This window comes from Pteropus medius, unplaced genomic scaffold, assembly GCF_902729225.1.
Source record: "Pteropus medius unplaced genomic scaffold, Ma_sr-lr_union100, whole genome shotgun sequence".
NCBI classification, from domain to species: Eukaryota; Metazoa; Chordata; class Mammalia; order Chiroptera; family Pteropodidae; genus Pteropus; species Pteropus medius.
The window spans coordinates 45,426,569-45,446,038 of NW_024340849.1; the positions used below are offsets into that span (position 1 = coordinate 45,426,569).

Genomic DNA, 19,470 nt, shown 5'->3' on the forward strand with positions numbered 1-19,470 from the left:
TCATTATATCCAATAAGTAGAAAAAGAGATTTCTCTAGTGACTAGATTTTGAAAGAATATCTTCTCCTCAAGTTGTTTTGTGTAAATTCATTACATTCTGAAGAATTTTTGCATTAGTACAATTGTTTGTGTGAAGGTACATAATGGAAACAGGTTTTGGAAGCATTATCTTTATTGCTTTAATTTAATTTAAGAATGATCAATGAGTGTCAGGCATGGCATTCAACCTTGAGGAGGATACAGCGATACGTGAAATTCACTTTGCCCTTAAAAGTATTTATACCAAATATGGGAGAGAGATGTGCACAAGAGTAATGAATATGCATTAAGTACCAGATTAGCTGTACAGACAATGTGCCAGGACCATGCAGAGGAGACAGAAATGTCCTTCAACATGGGAAATTATGGACTTCATGGAGGAAGTGGCATGTGAGCTGCATTTTGAAGGATGGATAGAATTTTGAAGGAAGAAAGAATAGGAAAGTTCATCCAGGGAAAGGAACAATAAATGCCAAGGTGATGAGGTAGGAGTGTTGCTAATTGATTTATCACAACCGTGATGAATGGCTATATTCCATTATTGGTTATAGGCAAAATGACTTCATGACATTTATTTGGGGGGGGAAAATTAATTTGTTTTGAGAATAATTTACATGATAGAAAATTCACTGTTTTAACTGTTTAAAAATGTACAATTCATGGGTTTTAGTACATCCACGATGTTCTGCAACCATTATCACTACCTAATTCCAGAATATTTTCACTATCCCAAAATGAAACCCTGTACCAATTAAGCACTCACTCTTCATTACCCACTCCTCACAGCACATCAAATACATTAATTTACTTTTTACCTCTATGAATTTACCTATTCTTGACATTTCACATAAATTGAATAATATAATAGGTGGTCTTTTGCATCTGACATCTTTCACTTAGCATAATGTTTTCAAGGTTCTTCTCTGTTGTAGCATGTATTATTACTTCATTTCTTCCCTTTTCATTTTATTATGTATCCTTTTTAATAAATAACTATATTGAAATATAATCCACGTATACAATCCATCCATTTAAAATGTACAATGCAGTGGTTTTTATTATATTGACAAGTATGTGCAGCTAGTAACATAATCAATTCCAGAATATTTTCATCACCTCAGAAGAAAAACCTGTACACTTTGGCTGTCGTCACCATAACCCTGCCTACCCCATTTTCACTCACCAGTCCAAAGTAATAGCTAATCTGCTTTATGTCTCTATAGAGTTCTCAATTCTAGATTTTCAGTTAATGAAAATTATATAATATGTGGTTTTTTTGTGACTGGCTTATTTCATTTAGTGTTATGTTTTTGTGGTTTATCCAACTTATAGTATGTATCAGTACTTCTTTGTTTTTTATGACTGAATAATGATCCATTATATGGATAAACCACATATTGTTTATCCATTCATCCATTGATGGACATTTGATTTGGCTATAACTTTTAACTACTATGAATAATGCTGTTATAAAGATTTATATACAAGTTTTTGTGTGAATATATGTTTCCAAGTCTTTTGGGTATATGCTGGGTCATATGGCAACTCTATTTTGAGGAATTGCTACTGTTTTCAAAAGCAGCTACACAATTTTACATTTCCACCAGCAGTGTATGAGGATTCAGATTTCTTCATATCCTCACTAACACTTATTATTACCAGAATTTTTTATTCTAGCCTCCTGGTTGATATGAAGTGGTATCTCTCTGTGGTTTTGATTTGTATTTCCCTGAGGACTAATGATATTTAGCATCTTTTCATGTGCTTGTTGTCCATTTGTATATCTTTCTTGGAGAAATGTCTGTCTAGATCCTTTCCCATTTTTGTTTAGGTTATTTGCCTTTTTATTTTATATTGTAAAACTTCATATATTCTAGATACAATTATCTTATGAGATATATAATTTGAAAATATTTTTCTCCATTCTATGGTTTGTCTATTCAATTTGTTTTTGTCCTTCGATCCACAAAGGTTTTTAATTATGATGAAGTCTGTTTCTTCTGCTGATCATGCTTTTATCGTCATATCTAAGAATCCTTTGTCAAACCCAAGATCATAAAGATTTAACTCTGTTTTCTTTTAAGAATTCTTTTAAGAATTTTAGTTTTAGTTTTTATATTTGTGTCTTTGTTCAATTTTGAGTTATTTTTGGTGTGCGATATGAAGTAGGGGTACAAATTCATTCTTTTGCATGTGGTATCCTGTTACCCCAGAACCATTTGTTGAAAAGTCTATTATTTCCCTAGTGAATGGTCTTGGCACTCATCAAAAATTAATTGACAGTAGATGTACAAGTTTATTTCTATACTTTTAATTCTGTTCTAATGATCAGTATGTCTATTCTTAATGTCAGTACCACACTGTTTTGACTATTGCAGCTTCGTTTTAAGTTTTGAAATTGAAAAATGTGAATACTCTAACTTTTAATTTTTCAAATAACTTTGATTATTTTAGATTCCATGCATTTTCATATGAATTTTAGGATCAATTTTTCCATTTCTCAAAAAAGAAGAAGAAATTGAACCAAAAAAAAAGGAATTTTTTTTTTGAGTTCCAGTTTCTTTTCTTTTTTAACTTTTTTTTTTATTATGGTGACATTGATTAACAAAATCCAATCAGCTTAAGTGTACAATTTAACCTAAGTCATATATATTGCATTGTATAGTCACTGCCCATAGTTAGAGTTCTGTCACCACATATTTGACCCTTTTTAGCCCATCTACCTCCCCCTTCCTCCCTACTCTCTGGTAACCACTAGTCTATTGTCCATGTCCACGAGTCTCTGTTTCTTGTCATGTTTGTTTGTAGCTTTTAGATTTCTGTCCCACATATAAGTGATATCATGTGGTTTTCAACTTTTTCTGTCTGGCTTATTTCGCTTAGCATGATTATCGTGAGGTCCATCCATGTTGTTGCAAGTGGCAGCATTTCATCTCTTCTTATAGCTGAGTAACATTCCATTGTCTATATGTACCATAGCTTCTTTATCCAATCATTTATCATAGGACACTTCGGTTGCTTCCATTTCCTGGCCACCGTGAATAATGCTGCTATGAACATAGGTGTGCATATGTCTTTTCGGATAAATGTTTTCAAGTCTTTTGGGTAAATACCCAGTAGAGGGATTGCTGGATCATATAGTAGATCAATCCTTAGGTTTCTGAGAAACCTCCATACTGTTTTCCATAGTGGCTGTACCAGTTTGCAGTCCCCCCAGCAGTGTATAAGGGTTCCTTTTTCTCCACATTCTATCCAACATTTGTTATTGCTTTTCCTGTTGATAATAGCCATTCTAGAAAATGTGGATAGTATCTCATTGTAGTTTTGATTTGCATTTTCCTAATAGCTAGTGTTGATAAGCATCCTTTCATATGTTTGTTGGCCATTTGTATGTCTTCTTGGGAGAAGTGTCTGTTCAGGTCCTCTGCCCATTTTTTAATTGTTATTGAGTTGTCTGAGTTCTTTGTATATTTTGGATATTAGGCTCTTATTGGAGGTGCTGATTGCAAACCTATTTTCCCATTCAGATGGTTGTCTCTTTGCCTTGTTAAGTTTCTTTTGCTGTGCAGACGCTTTTTAGTTTGATAAAGTTGCATTCATTTATTTTTGCTTTTAATTCCCTTGCCTTTGAGGTCAAATTAATGAAATCCTCTTTAAGTCCAAGGTTCATGAGTTTAGTTCCTATCTTTTCTTCTATTGTTTCAGGTCTTACATTCATGTCCTTAATCCATTTTGAGTTAATTTTGGCGTGATGATAGACAACAGTCTACTTTCATTCTTTTGTAGGCTTTCCAGCTTTCCCAGCACCATTTATTGAAGAAGCATTCCTTTCTTCACTGTATGTTTTTGGCTCCTTTGTCAAAAATTATTTGCCCGTATAAGTGAGGAGTTTACTTCTGGACTCTCAGTTCTGTTCCATTGGTCTGTGTGTCTGTTTTCTGCCCATACCATTGCCGTTTTGATTACTGTCGCTTTGTAGTATAATTTGAAGTCGGGAAGAGTGATGCCTCTAGCGTTGTTCCTTTTTCTCAGGAAGGCTTTGGTGATTTGGGATCTTCTGTGCTTCCATACAAATCTGATGATTTTTTTGTCCTATTTCTTTAAAAAGTGCTGATGAGATTTTGATGGAGATTGCATTAAATCTGTATAATGCTTTAGGCAATAAAGTAATTTTAACTGTTGAGTCTTCCCATCCAAGAACATGGACTATTATTCTATTTCTTTATGTCTTCTTCAATTTCTTTTTATAAGGTCTTATAGTTTTCATTATATATGTCCTTCACATGTTTCATGAGGTTTATTCCTAGATATTTTATTCTTTTTGTTGCAATTGCAAAAGGAATTTTTTTTTCCTTTTTCTGACAATTCATTATTAGAGTATAGGAATTCTGTGGATTTTAGAACATTGATTTTGTATCCTAAAACTTTACTGTATTTGTTTATTATTTCTAGTAATATTCTTGTAGAGTCTTTAGGGTTTTCTATATAGAGAATCATGTCATCCACAAATAGTGACAGTTTGACTTCTTCATTTCCTATTTGAATGCCTTTTATTTCTTTCTCTTGCCTGATTGTACTTGCTAGGACCTCCAATGTTACATTAAATAACAATGGTGATAGTGGATAGCCTTGTCTTATTCCCGATCTTATAGAAAAGATTTTTAGTTTTTCACCATTAAGGATAATGTTAGCTGAGGGTTTGTCGGATGTGGCCTTTATTATGTTGAGGTACTTTCTTTCTATACCTATTTTATTAATTGTTTTGATCATAAATGGATGCTGTATCTTGTCAAAGGCTTTTTCTGCATCTATTGATATGATCATAAGATTCTTATTCTTTATTTTGTTTATGTGGTATATCACATTAATCAATTTGCATATGGTAAACCAACTCCATGCCTCTGGGATGAAGCCCACTTGATCATGTAATATAATATTTTTAATGTGTTGTTGTATTCGGTTCACTAGTATCTTATTTTGGATTTTTGCATCTGTATTCATAAGAGATATTGGTCTGTAGGTTTTTTGTGTGTTATCTTTACCAGGTTTTGGTATCAGGGTAATATTGGCCTCAAAAAATGAGGTAGGAAATATTGCCTCCTCTTTGAATTTTTTTGGAAGAGTTTGAGGAGAATGGGTATTAAATCTTCTGGTGAAGCTGTTTGGTCCTGGACTTTTTTTGGTAGGTTTTTGATGATTGTTTCAATTTCCATACTGCTGATTGGTCTATTTAGATTTTCCAGTTCTTCTTGATTTAGTCTGGGAAGATTGTATATTTGTAAGAACTTGTCCATTTATTCTAAGTTAGTAAATTTGGTGTTATATACTTTTTTATAGTATTCTTATGTGATCCTTTGTGTTTCTGCAGTATCTGTCATAACTTCTTTTTCATCCCTGATTTTGTTTATTTTTGTCCTTTCTCTTTTTTCTCAGTGAGTCTAGCCAGGGGTTTGTCAGTTTTATTAATCTTCTAAAAAAACCAGCTTTTAGTTACATTTATTTTTTCTATTTTTTTGTTGTTGTTTTTATTTTTAATTTCATTTAATTCTGCTCTAATTTTGATTATTTCCTCCCTTCTGCTGATTTTAAGCTTCATTTGTTCTTTCTTTTCTAGTTTTTTTAAGATGAAGTGTTAGGTTGTTTATTTGCCTATTCTTTTTTTTTTTTTTTTTTTTAGATAGGCCTATAAAGATATGAACTTGCTTCTTATTACCACTTTTGCTGTATCCTAAAAGTTTTGATATGCTGTATTATCATTGCATTCCTTTCCATTTATCCCTTGATCTCTTTTTTTTTTTTAATTTCTTCTATGACCCATTTTTCAGTAGCATGTTGTTTAATCTCCATGTTTTTGTGTTTCTTCCCGCTTTCTTTTTACAGTTGATCTCCAGCTTCAAAGCATTATGATCAGAGAATATAGCTGGTATGATTTCAACCCTCTTATATTTGTTGAGGCTATCTCTGTGTCCCAATGTGTGGTCCATCCTTGAGAATGTTCCATGTGCCCTAGAGAAGAATGTATAAGCAGCTGTTTTGGGATGAAGGGCTCTATAAATGTCAATTATGTCCAGTTGATCTAATGTGTTATTTAAAGATGTTATTTCCTTATTGATTTTCTGTTTGTATGGTCTGTCCATACCTGACAGTGGGATATGAAAGTGTTTAGTTCTGTTTTTCCCTTTAGTTCTGTTAGTAATTGCTTTATATATTTCAGAGCTTCCTGATTGAGGGCATAGATATTAATAAGTGTTATGTCGTCTTGATGCATGATTCCCTTTATCATTACGAAGTGTCCCTCAGTATCTTTCTTTACCGTTTTATTTTGAAGTCTGTTTCATCTGATATTAGTACCGCTACTCCCACTTTTCTCTGAAAGCCATTTGCTTGAAATCTTATTTTCCACCCTTTCACTTTGAGTCTATATTTGTATTGGAACTGAGATGTGTCTCCTGGAGGCAGCATGTGGTTAGGTTTTGTTTTTTGATCCAATCTGCAACTCCGTGCCTTTTTATTGGTGAGTTCAGTCCATTTACATTTAGGGTGATTATTAAAATATGAGGTTTTCCTATAGCCATTTTATCTTTTGCTTTCTGGTAGTTTGGTATTTCCATTGCTTCCTTGTCCTTGTGTTTCTATCTATTATTTAACTTTGGTAGGTTTTCTGGATTTTCCCTCTGGTCCTTCTTGTTTTATGTCATGTATTTCAGTTCTGGATCTTCCGTGTGTGATTACTATTATGAATATGTAAAGAATAGTTATATATATGTGTGTGTGTGTGTATATATATATATTGATATGTATCTATATCCATATCTATAGATATGGATATAGATATATAATAATCTATATCTATATAATAATCTATAGATATAGATATGGATATAGATATATATGTACATGTCCATTTTCTTCTGCATGTGTCTTATCTCCATCCCCCTTTGTGAATTTAGATCTTCGATTTCTCCCCTTTTCTGTTGTTATCTCATATTGTTTCTATGTGTGCTGAACATTCATTACTATTTTGCAATAGCAATTCTCTTCTTATTGTTTAAACCTATAATACCCTGTTCTTAATAAGGGTTACACTACTCTGCTTCTGTTTGCCTGCTAGTCACCTTATTCATAGTTATGTATTTTTTTGTCATTTTGTTTCAGGTGAGCTGACCCCTTTCAGTATTTCCTGTAATGCAGGCCTCATAGTAGAGAATTTCCTCAACTTTTGTATGTCTGTAAAGATCTTTATTTATTCTTCATAATCTAAAGCAGAGCTTTGCTGGATACATTATTCTTGGTTGATAATTTCTTTCATTTAATAGTTTGTATATTTGGTTCTCTTCTTGCTTGTAAGGTTTGTGCTAAAAAGTTCAAAGATAGTCTAATGGGTTTTCCTTTATAGGTTACCATCTTCTTTTCTCTGGCTGCCTTGAGAATTCTTTCTTTGTCATTGATTTTTGATAATTTTAATATAATGTGTCTTGGAGAAGGCCTTTTTGGGTTAAGATAATTGGGTATTCTGTTAGTTTCTTGGATTCAAAGCTCCAGTTCATTCTTTAGATTTGGGAAATTCTTGTCAACTATTTATCTGAATATGATCTCTGATCCTTTCTCCTTTTCTTCTTCTAGAATACCCATTATTCTTCTGTTGCCTTCCTGATGGTGTCAGCTAGTTCTTGTATTTCTCTTTCATTATTTTTCATTCTCCAATCTCTCTCTTCTTCCTTCTGAATTATTTCTAGATTTCCATCTTCAATAACACTGATTCTTTTCTCCATTTGGTCAACTCTACTTTCTAAGCTTGCTATTTCACTCTTCATCTCTTTTAGTGTGTTCTTCATCTCTAGAAGTTCTGTTTGGTTCTTTTTTAGGGTTTCAGTCTCTTTGCTAAAAACTTATTCTGCTGGCTTGTTTTTTTCTCAATTCCTGGAATTGTTGATCTGAGTTATTTTGCATCACACTGAGTTTTTTCAGAAATACAATCCTGAATTCTGCATCATTTAATTTGCATAATTCCATGTCTTTAAGCTTATTTTCTGTAGATTTTTCTCTTTTTTTCTGAGTTACCTTGTCACCCTGGTTGTTCATGGTGTTTAGTGGACTATTTCTCCACTTGCACATGAATAGGAGTGTATTCTGGTTTTTTTTTTTCCAGAAAGGAGATTTATTATACTGAAGTCTCTCTAGCCTGTTGCTAAGAAGTTGTTTTCTTTTGATTTCCAGTAGATGCCATCCAAACCTCTTGGATCCTTGATTTGAGACTAGCAATGACTTTTTTTCTCTCTGACCAAATATTCAAGTCACGGTTGCTACCCTTGGTCCCAGCCACTGTCAGTGGTACCTAGAGTGGATTTTTGTTTTGGTAACATTTGCTTAAATTCTCCTTGGGCTCCGTGATGCTATGTCTGGGAAGATATGAGGTGAAAAGAGGGCGTGCTTGGGTTGGTGGGTGGGGGTTGCTGCTAGTCACTGTGTCTCAGCTTTGTGCTTCGCAACCACAGCTGCTAAGACCCAGCTGTTGCCCCTTCACACATAGTTCCCGCTCTGATCCCTAGGCTCCATTGGAACTCACAGATTCCTCAGGCAGGCCGGTTTGGGGAACTGGCCACAGTTTCTCTCCTCCCCCTCCTACAGGAAGCCTGGGCTGCAAGAGACAGCTTCTTTGTTCCTCCCAGTCTACCTCCCAGACTCCCATAGTTCTGAACTCTGGAAGTTCTTATGAGCAGATCACTCACTCAGACACGCTTGCGTGCAGGTTAAGTGTTATTTGAGTTTTAGATATTTAGTTTATTGTTATTTCAAGGGGGAAGATCGAAGACATTTGTCACTCCACCATGCTTTTGACATCACTCAAGATGCTTGGAATTTTTATAGTGATCGCAGTGCAATGTAGATTAATTTGGGAACTATTGGCATCCTAATAATATTAACTTTTCCAGTCCGTGAAAATGAGTTATCTTTCCATTTATTTAGGTTTTCTATAATTTCTGTCAATGTTTTATACTTTTCAGTGTATAAGTCTTGCATTACTAAGATCATGTTTTCTGTGAATAGAAATAATTTTCTTTCTTCCTTTCCAGTCTGCCTTTTATTTATTTTTCTTGCTTAATCACCCTGGCTAGAACTTCCAGTAGGATATTAAGTAGGAAGATAAGAACAGAGATCCTTGTCTTCTTCCTGATCATAAAAGGAAAGGTTTCTGTCATTCACCATTAAATGTGATATGTGTGAGTTCTTCATAGATTCCTATTATAGTTTGAGAAGATTCCTGTATACCATTAGTTTCTTGGGTGCTTTTTTTGTTTTGTTTTGTTTTGTTTTTTTATCATGAAAGGGTATTGATTTATGTCAAATTCTTTTTCTCCATCTATTGAGATGATAATTGTTTTTTTCTTCATTCTGTTAACATGGCGTTACCTTGATTGGTTTTTATAGGTTGAACTAACCCTGCATTCTTGGGGAAAATCTTACTTGACCAAGGTGTATAATCCTTTTATTATGCTGCTGGACAGGTTACTAGTATTTTGTTGAGGATTTTTTAATCAATATTTATAAGGGATATTGGGATATAGTTTTCATTTCTTGTCATGTCTTTGGCTTTGGAATCTAGATAATACTGGCTTTACAGAATGAGTTAAGAAGTATTCTCTCCTTTTTAATTTTTTTTTGGAAGATTGACATTAATTCTTTAAATGTGTGGTAGAATTCACTAGTGAAATCATCTAGCCCTGGACTTTTACTTATAGGAATATTTTTGATTACTGCTTCAATCTCTTTATACTCTATTCAGATTTTCTGTTCTTGAGTCAGTATTGATAGTTTGTGTTTTTTGGATTTTGTCTATTTCATCTAGGTTATCTAATTTGTTGGCATATAAATTGCTCATAGTATTCTTTTATATTCCTTTTCATTTCTGTAAGGTTGGTAGTAATGTCCCTAATTATATTCCTAATTAATGATTTGAATTTTCTCTCTGTTGTCTTGGTCAGCTAGCTAAAGGTTTATCAATTTTGTTGATATTTTTGAAGAACCAACTTTTGTTTCATTAATTTTCTCTCTTGTTTTTCTATTCTCTAGTTCTTATTATAACTCTAATCTTTTTTTAAATTTAATTTTATTTTTAGTTTCAAATATACAGTACATTGGTTAGACACTTATATAGTTTATAAAACAATCCTCCTGATTGCTCTTTATCTCCTCTGGCTCTACACCTAGGCATTACATAAATGCTAACTGCATTCTCTATGCCATGCTCCCCATTCTCGTGACCGTCTGTCAACTACTGATTTGTACTTCAAACCTTCACCCCTCTCCCAGCCTCCCAACCCCCCATAGCCAGATTGTCCTCTATATTTGTGACTCTCTTTTTTTTAACTAGTTTCAAGTAGTCCACTGTCTTTACGAGTCTGTTTTTGATTAGCTTGTTCTTTTTGTTCCTTAGATTCCACATATAAGTGAAATCATGTGGTGTTTATCTTTCTCTGTCTGACTTATTTCACTCAGCATAATAACCTCTAGGTCCATCCATGTTGTTGTGAATGATAAGATTTCGTTTTTTTTTTTTAATGGCTGAGTAATATTCCATTGTATATATGAACCATAACTTCTTTATCCAGCCATCTGTTGATAGGCGTTTAGATTGCTTCCATATCTTGGCTATTGTGCTGCCATGAACATAGGGGTGCATTGATCTTTACAAATTATTGTTTTAGTTTTCGTTGAATACATACCCAGAAGTGTAATTGCTGGGTCAAAAGGTATATCCATTTGTAATTTTTTGAGAACATCTAGACTGTTTCCATAGTGGCTATAGCTATTTGCAATCCCACCAACAGTGTATGAGGGTTCCCTTTTCTCCACATCCTCGTCAATACTTATTGGTCTTTGATTTATTAATAATAGCCATTCTGACAGGTGTGAGGTGATATCTCATTGTAGTTTTAATTTGCATTTCTCTGATAATTAGTGACCTTGAGCATCCTTCATATGTCAATTGGCTAAAACGCTGACCTTTATTATTTCCTTCTTTATGCTTGTTTTGAATTTAGTCTGCCATTTTTTAGTTGCTTAAGGTAAAAGGTTAGATTATCAATTTGATATCTTTCTTTTTTAATTGTAGGCATTTACATCTATAAATTTTTCCTTGAACATTACTTTTGCTCCATTCTGTAAGTTTGGGTATGTTGTGTTTCATTTTTGTTCCCCTCAAAGTATTTTCTAATTTCCCTTTATATCCGCTGGTTACTTAGGAGTATGTTGTTTAATCTCTACATATTTACGAATTTTCCAAATTTTCTATTACTGATTTGTAACTTCACCCCATTGTGATTAGAGAAGATACTTTGTATTATTTTGGTATTATAAACTTCATTGAGATTTGTTTTGAGGTCTAATATTGTCCGTCCTGGACAAATTTTTATGTGTACTTAAGAATGGTTGCTATTGTTGAGTGGAATGTTCTATAGAGATCCGTTAGGTCTTCTTGGTTAATAGTGTTGTTCAAGTCTTCTGTATTCTTCCTGATCTTCTGTCTAGTTTATTTATCCATTATTAAAAGTAAGATGTTGGAGTCTTCAGCTGTTGTAGAACTGTCTAATTCTTCCTTCAATTCTTTTTTTTTTGCTATATGTCTTATATGGTTGTGTTCCCCAATTTCTCCTTAATGCCTTCATTTGTATAAGATAGGTATTTTTAAGTTTAATTCTTTTTTTCTTTCTTTTGCAATATATGTTCTTAATGGTTACCTTGGGTATTACAAGTAACATCTTAATTTATAAAAAAAAAAAAATCTACTTTATATTAATACCACTTATATTAATACCACTATTAAATTTAATAGTATATAAAAACTTTCTACCTGTATACCTTTTTCCCTGCTTTATATTGTTGACACAAATTATATCTTTATAAATTGTGTGCCCATCAATATAGACTTATAATTATTGTTTTATGCACTTGTCTTTTAAATTAGATTGGGAAAAAGTGAAGTTATAAATAAAAATATTTATATTTACCTATGTAGTTACCTTTACTAGAATTCTTTATTTCTTCATGTGGAGTTATCGTATAGTGTTCTTTCATTTCAGCCTGAAGTACCCTCTTTAGCATTTCTTGTAAGGAAAGTCTGCTAGCAATAAACTCTCTCAGCTTTTATCTCGGAATGCCTTAATTTCTCCATTTTCAAGGATCGTTTTTGCCAGGTAGAATTTTGGTTGACAGTTTTTCCTTTTAGTGCTTTAAATATGTCATCCCATTGTCTTCTGGCTTCCATGGGCTCAGTTGAAATCAACTGTTAATCGTATCGAGGCTCGCTTGTGTGTGATGAATTGCTTTTCTCTTGCTGCTTTCAAGATTTTCTTTGTCTTTCAATAGTTTGATTTTGATGTATTTCAGTGTGGATTTCTTTGAGTCTATCCTGATTGGAGTTTGTTTTGGATAGGTAAATAAATGTCTTTTAGCAAATTTGAGGAACTTTCAGCCAATATTACTCTAAATATATATATATGTAGGTGCACTTGATGTCCCATAGTTTGTCTTAGATTGTTTCTTTTTCTTCATTTTTTTTCTTCCTGTCAGACTGGATAAGCTCAATGGACCTATCTTCATATTTGCTAATTTTTCCTCCTATCTCCTTAAATCTGCTATTGAGCCCCTCTAGTGGGTTTTTCATTTCAGTCGGACTTTTCAGCTCCAGAATTTCTATTTGATTTATTTTTATAGGTTTTATATCTTTATTGATATTCTCTATTTGATGAGATATCATTTTCATGGTTTTTCTAGTTCTGTATATAAGGGTTCCATTAATTCTATAAACATATTTAAAATGGCAGATTTGAAGGCTTTTTCTAATAAGTTCAATGTCTAAGTTTTTTTAAGGAGTTTCTTCAGAAACTATTGAAACTAATTTTTTTCCTTTGTATAGGCCATATTTATTTGCCATTTTTTGCCTGATTCATAAATTTTTTACTAAAGAATGAACATTTTGAATATGGCAAATTTGGAAATACAATTTTTCCTTCTCCCCAGGGTTTGTTATTGTTGCTATTGTAGCTGTTGTTTACTAGTTTAGTGACTTTTCTGCTGAACTAACTTTGTAAAGTCTGTATTCTTTGTTTTGCGTGGCTACTGAAGGCATTGTTCCATTAGCTTAGTGGTTAGCAATTGCTTGAACAGAGATTTGCTTAAACCCCGGGGACCAAAAAAACTCCAAGTCTTTGCAGATAAGTTTTGTGTATTTGTTGGGGCACATCTTCAACATTTAGCCAGGGAGCACCTTCGCTTCCTGCTTGGATAGAGTCTGAAGGTCAGCCAGAGGTGAGAGCTTATATTCTTTTCAGATCTTTCCTGAATATGTGCACAGCCCTGAACATGCATGTGGCCTTCCAGATTCTTAGAAGTGTGTGGGAGTTTTTCAAAGCCTTTATTCCTCAAAAGATATCAATCTGTAGGCTTGCTTCCAAAGCTTTTTAGTTAGTCTACTGTTTTCTCCAACTCTTTTCCACTAATCAGGCAGCAGTGACTAAATATTTGCCTATATATGTTTTCAACAATACACCATTTTAGCATTAAGTTCCAAGTTAGGCAAGCTAAAGGCAAGCCTTTTGAGGCAGTCTTCCAGGGAGCCACCAGACAGGTCAGAACAAATAATTTGAATTCTTTGTGAGTGATGTCTCCTTTGCTCCCTCCAGTATCTGTACCAGAAATGCAGGCTGTTATTTTCAAAGCTATCACTGAGCTAGGAGTAGAGATGGGAAAAATGTAAGTTAAAATGCCACAAAGCTTTCTTTTCTTAACAAGATTCAGCTGTTTTTCTTACTTAAGCACTTCCATGGTTGCAACCTTTGATTTAGCATCCCAAATCCTGAAAAGTTGATACTGACAGTTTTTGCTAGTTTATTCATTGCTTTTGTAGGGGGTCAGCCTTTTGGAGTCCTTACTCTGCCAATTTTGCTCTGGAAAATTTTAATGGCAAAACATGATATATGTGAGGCTGAAACTGAGGTCAGGTCATGCTTTGCCAACTACTAACCGTATGAGCCTGAGCAAATTAAAGTCTTTCTCAGAACCTCAACTTTATTATAAATTAAGGGGAAAAGTAATGTTATCTAATTCACAGAATTATCATTAGCATCAATTCATATAATGTGTGTTTAAAGCACTTTGTGAACTGTACAATGCTATATGAATACTAGTTATTTTACCGTTTTAATTGTAAATAGAACCAAAGTAGAATTTAAAGTTATGTCATGTAAACAAACACTTAAAGATGAGGAAATAGTCTTTATTCAGTTTTATTGTACTATACCATGTTTTTAATTCCTAACTTTGATTGAAGTAGACAGTTCATTAACCGTAACAAGTAGTGAGGTAGGAAAGACTAAAGAATAAAAATTGGCCACCTCTGATTTTCCCTCCCAGAGACAAATAATGTCACCAGTGACATGGTATGTGTGCACAGGAACATGCAAGTGTATATACTTCCAGAGAGGTGTTATGCACATACAAGCAAATATGAGTATATGTTTTTTCCTCTCTTTTACATGAATGGTAACACGTATAAAACATTGTCCTGCATCTTGCTTTACTGATTTATGAAATCATTGTAATTATTCTGCATGGGTCCACAAGCCATTCTTATCTGCTTCTTTTGCATGATAGTCCATAGATACATAATAATTTATTTAAGTTATCCCAATTGTTGAACAGTTAGATTGTGTCCAGTCTTTTGCTATTAAGATTTATGCATCAATGAGTAAATTTGTTAGACATCATTTTTCACAAATGAATTATATTTGTAGGTTAAATTTATAGACGTGGAAATGTATATAGTATAAAATGTACCATATACATTTTATAACTTGGTAAATATGTTTAAATGTTTTCCATAAGCATTATACCAGTTCATACTTCTATCAGCAGCATGTACTTTTTTTCCCAACATAAAATCCTAAAAACTAAATGTGTTTTATTTAGGTTACAAGCCCCAAGACAGCAAAGGTGCTACAAAAATCACCCTCTTCAAGAAGAATGGTAAGAAAACAAATAATTTCTTTCCTCCCTAATTATTAACTTCCTAAATAATTTTCTTTGGCTACATCCACCATATCCATGTATAATTTTGGTCAAGCTATATCCTTCAAACTCGACATATTCAGTGTGGCACATAAAGGAATGGCATAGGAAGTCAACTAATGAGTCAAAATGTGTGGTTAAACATCTGTACACAAGTGCGAATACTGTTGGAAATTATAAAGAAAATGTAATTATTATTAACATAGGTCCAATAATGTCAGGAGTGTGAAATTTATCTTACAGAGGCTCTGGGCAGGAGAAAGGAGAGGGACATGAGATGACCAAGAAAGTGTTTTAGGAGTACAATTTTGGCTGCAGTGAACCAGGGACACTCTGTCCACTCCCAAGTCTAAATCCCTTTTATACATTCTCTGCCATGCTCTCCTGGTTCTTGCTGGTAATAGTAAAATACCACTATAAGAACCAACCTTATTTTAAAATATTTTGTATTAGTTTCCTAGTGCTGCCATAACAAAGTACTATAAACTTGATGGCTTAAAACAATAGAAATTTACTCTCTCATAGTTCTGGAGGCTAACAGTCCAAAATCAGGTGTTGATTGGTTACTTCTGAGGGATGCGAGAGAAGGATTTGTTCTTGACATCATTCCTAGCAATCCTTGATGTCCTTTAGCCTATAGGTGCATTATTCCAATCTCTGCCTTCATCTTTAAATGGCATTCACTGGTGTGTGTGCCTCTGTCTCTTCTCCTCTTATAAGGACACTAGTCATATTGGATCGTGGGCCTACCCTGCTCTGATATGACCTTACCCTTTGGTAGCTGCATATCTGCAATGACCCTATTTCCAAATAAGGTCATATTCTTAAGTATTGGGGGGTTAGGTTTTCAACTTATCTTTGTGGGTGATAAAATTCAACACTTAACATATTCCTTCTAGGGTATATACTGAATCAATTACATAAACCTACATTAACAATACCATCCTTTGAGAATATACAGATTTAAAATGATTACCTGAGAAGTAGCCAGAACTTAAAACAAATACAAATTTATTTCTGTTCATTTCTAGATAATTAATCTTTAAAACACTCAAAATTTTGAAACAAAGGAAATTTCCAAATCTATAAAACAGAAATTTCTATTTATTATACAGCAAAATTCTTTGAATATTTTATTTAGATGAGCTCTCCAAAGTCCCCAAGCCAATCAGGTCATGTGAAAACAGAGACTCTCTTTACCAATAGCAGTCTGTGCTCTGCTTTTCACAGTGTTATCAGCACACCTTGAGGGATCTAGTTTCAAGTGCCCATCTGGAATCCAGTTTGGGCTGACTAAAGAAAAGGGATATTTGAAAAAGTCATATTTTCTCATTGATCCTTAAATTTTTCTGAAGGTTGATCTTAAAATATATTGAAATAAGAATTCTGCTTAAAGTAGATTTATTTAGGACATTGTTCAAGGAAATGCAGTAATAGAAACATTAGATTTTTGCCATAACCCAGTTTTACCTTTCTCATGATTTTAAGGCATTATAGTAAGAACTAGTATGTAGCAACAGTAAAATCCCAAGTTAAGTTTCATAAAATCTCCTGTTAAAAACAAAGCAGTGTTTTATACTGATTAAATGCTGGTTGTGTTAACATGTTTTCCTAAACCAGAGTGCCACTGGTTTTTGTGTCTTTTAAGTGCAATTTTTGACTGATTTGATGTTCATCCTAGTTTGACCAAATGTACTGAATTTTTCCTCATTGGCAGTCTGATGTGCCGGAGGGAGTCATAAGGGTCCATGCTCCGCTTCTCTCGAAGGTGTCCATGGCCATTCAACTCAATAGTCAAACCAAAGCCAAAGACATACTTGCAAAATTTCAATATGAGAACAGGTGAGTAAAAGTGAATAAAGGACTCTGTACAAACACTGTGAACTTTTATCAGATGAGTTACTTTCCAGGAATTACAAATTTTGTATTTTTGAGAAATTAGAACCTGTTACTTTGGGGAATTTATCAGTAGGTGAAGAGTCAAAAATGGAAAAAGAAGTTAATAGACCAAAGAATTGTCTGTAACAGAAGTTTTTTTTAAAGGAATTTCTAGAAGTGAAATTATTATTTTTTATTGAGGTATAATTGACATATAACATTGTATTCTTTTCTGGTATACAACATAATGATTTAATATTCATATATTTTGCAAAATGATCACCACAATAAGTATAGTCAACATTCATCACCATACATAGTTACAAAATTTTAAGATTTACTCTCTTAGCAACTTTCAAATATGCAATACAGTATTATTAACTATAGTCACCATGCCGTACATTACACCTACATGACTTATTTATATTATAAGTGGAAGTTTCTACTTTTTGACCTTCTTCACCCATTTCGCTCAACCTTACCCCTTCTTCTCTGGAAACCGCCAATCTTTTCTATGTATCTCTGAGACTGGTTTTTTGGTTTTTTGTTGTCATTTTATGGTTTTTTGGTTTCTTAGATTCCATATATAAATGAGATCATATGGTATTTGGCTTTCTCTGTACGACTTATTTCACTTAGCATAATGCCCTCGGCATTCATTCATGTTGTTGCAAATGGCAAGATGTCATTTTTGATGGCTGAGTAATATACATATATATTTTTTAATCACATTTTCTTTATCCGTTCATCCATCAATGGGCACTTTGGTTGTTTCCATATCTTGGGTATTGTAAATAATGCTGAAATAAACATGGGAGTATATATATCCTTTTGAGTAAGTGTTTGCGTTTCCTTTGGATAAATAACCAGAAGTAGAATTGCTGAATCATATGGTAGCTCTATTTTAAATTTTTCGCGGCATCTCTATAACTGTTTTACATTGTGACTGCACCAATTTATATTCCCATCAACAGTACACAAGGGTTCTCTTTTCTCCACAGCATTGCTAACACTTGTTATTTCTTGTCTTTTTTATAATAGCCATTCTAACAAGTGTGAGGTGATCTCTTATTGTGGTTTATATATATAAAACTTTCTTAGAAAAGCAGAGTAGACAGAGACCAAAAGGAGCCCCAAACACTTATTCATCTCTGCAGCTGGCCCTAACTCCTAAAAATACTGTAAATAGTTACCACTACCTGGTAATAGACTTCAAATTCCATTCGAGGGATTTGGGCATCTAATAGATTTCTAATGTGTTACATGTGTTACAAAGTTGTCTCTGTACTCTCATGTAGACCTTTGTAGAAAGAAAATTTTGGACGTCCAGGAGCCAAAAAAAAAAATAAAATAAATAACTCAGTCTAAACCTCACATCTTATACAACCATTAACCCAAATGGATCACAGAATTAAATATAAAACATAAAACTATAAAACTTTTAGAAAATTACATAGGACAAAACCTTTGTGATATAAGGTTAATGAAGAGTTCTTAGACTTAACATCAAAAATATGATCCATCAGAGATAAAAATTTATAAATTAGACTTTATCCAAATTAAAAATTTATACACTGAAAGGCCCTGTGAAAAGGATTAAAAGACAAGCTAAAGACTTGAAGAAAATATTTGCAAACCACATATCCAGCAAAGGACTAGTATCTAGAATATGTAAAGAATACTCAAAACTCAACATTAAAAAAAAATCTAATTTGAAAATGGGCAAATGACACGAACAAACATTTCACCAAAGATTGATATACACATGATTAATATGCACATAAAAAAGTGTTCAGTATCTTTAATCATCAAATACCTATGAGAATGGCTAAAATAAAAAATAGTGATAACACCAAATACTGGCAAAGATGTGGAGAAGCTGATGGGAATGTAAAAATGGTATAAGTCACTGTAAAACAGTTTGACAGTTTCTTTTTTTTTAATTTTTACATTTTTTTCAATTATAGTTGATATACAATATTATATTAGTTTAAGGTGTATAACACAGTGATTAAACATTTATATAACTTACGAAGTGATTAATAACCAAAACCCTGATAAATCCAGTACCCATCTGACACCATACATTACCACTGTATGTTATTATTATTACAATACCACTGGCAATGTTCTCCATGCTATACTCTACATACCCAAGACTACTTTGTAACTGCCAATTTATACTTCTTAATCCCCTCCCCACTTCACTCATTCCCCCACCTCTAATCTTACTACCATCAAAATGCTCTCCATATCTATAAGTTTGTTTCTATTGTTTATCTTGTTCTCTAGATTCCACACATGACATTTATCTTTCTCTGCCTGATTTACTCCACTCAGCACAATACCCTCTAGGTCCATGTTGTTGCAGATGGCAAGATTTCATTCTTTTTTATGACTGAGTGATATTCCATTATATATATACTACCTCTTCTTTATCCATTCATTCTTTGATAGACACCCAGGATGCCTTCATATCTTGGCTAC

General features: G+C 33.2%; 1 protein-coding gene across 2 annotated transcripts in view; it reads left to right on the forward strand.

Annotated features, from left to right (window-relative positions):
* Nucleotides 1-19,470, forward strand: part of ARHGAP28 (Rho GTPase activating protein 28) — a 181,559-nt gene that overhangs the window by 151,830 nt on the left and 10,259 nt on the right. For both annotated transcript variants that reach the window (XM_039845787.1, XM_039845798.1), the window contains 2 exons: nucleotides 15,007-15,063; nucleotides 16,823-16,947. In XM_039845787.1, coding sequence (XP_039701721.1) covers nucleotides 15,007-15,063; nucleotides 16,823-16,947 — 182 coding nt within the window. The remainder of the gene's footprint in view (nucleotides 1-15,006; nucleotides 15,064-16,822; nucleotides 16,948-19,470) is intronic.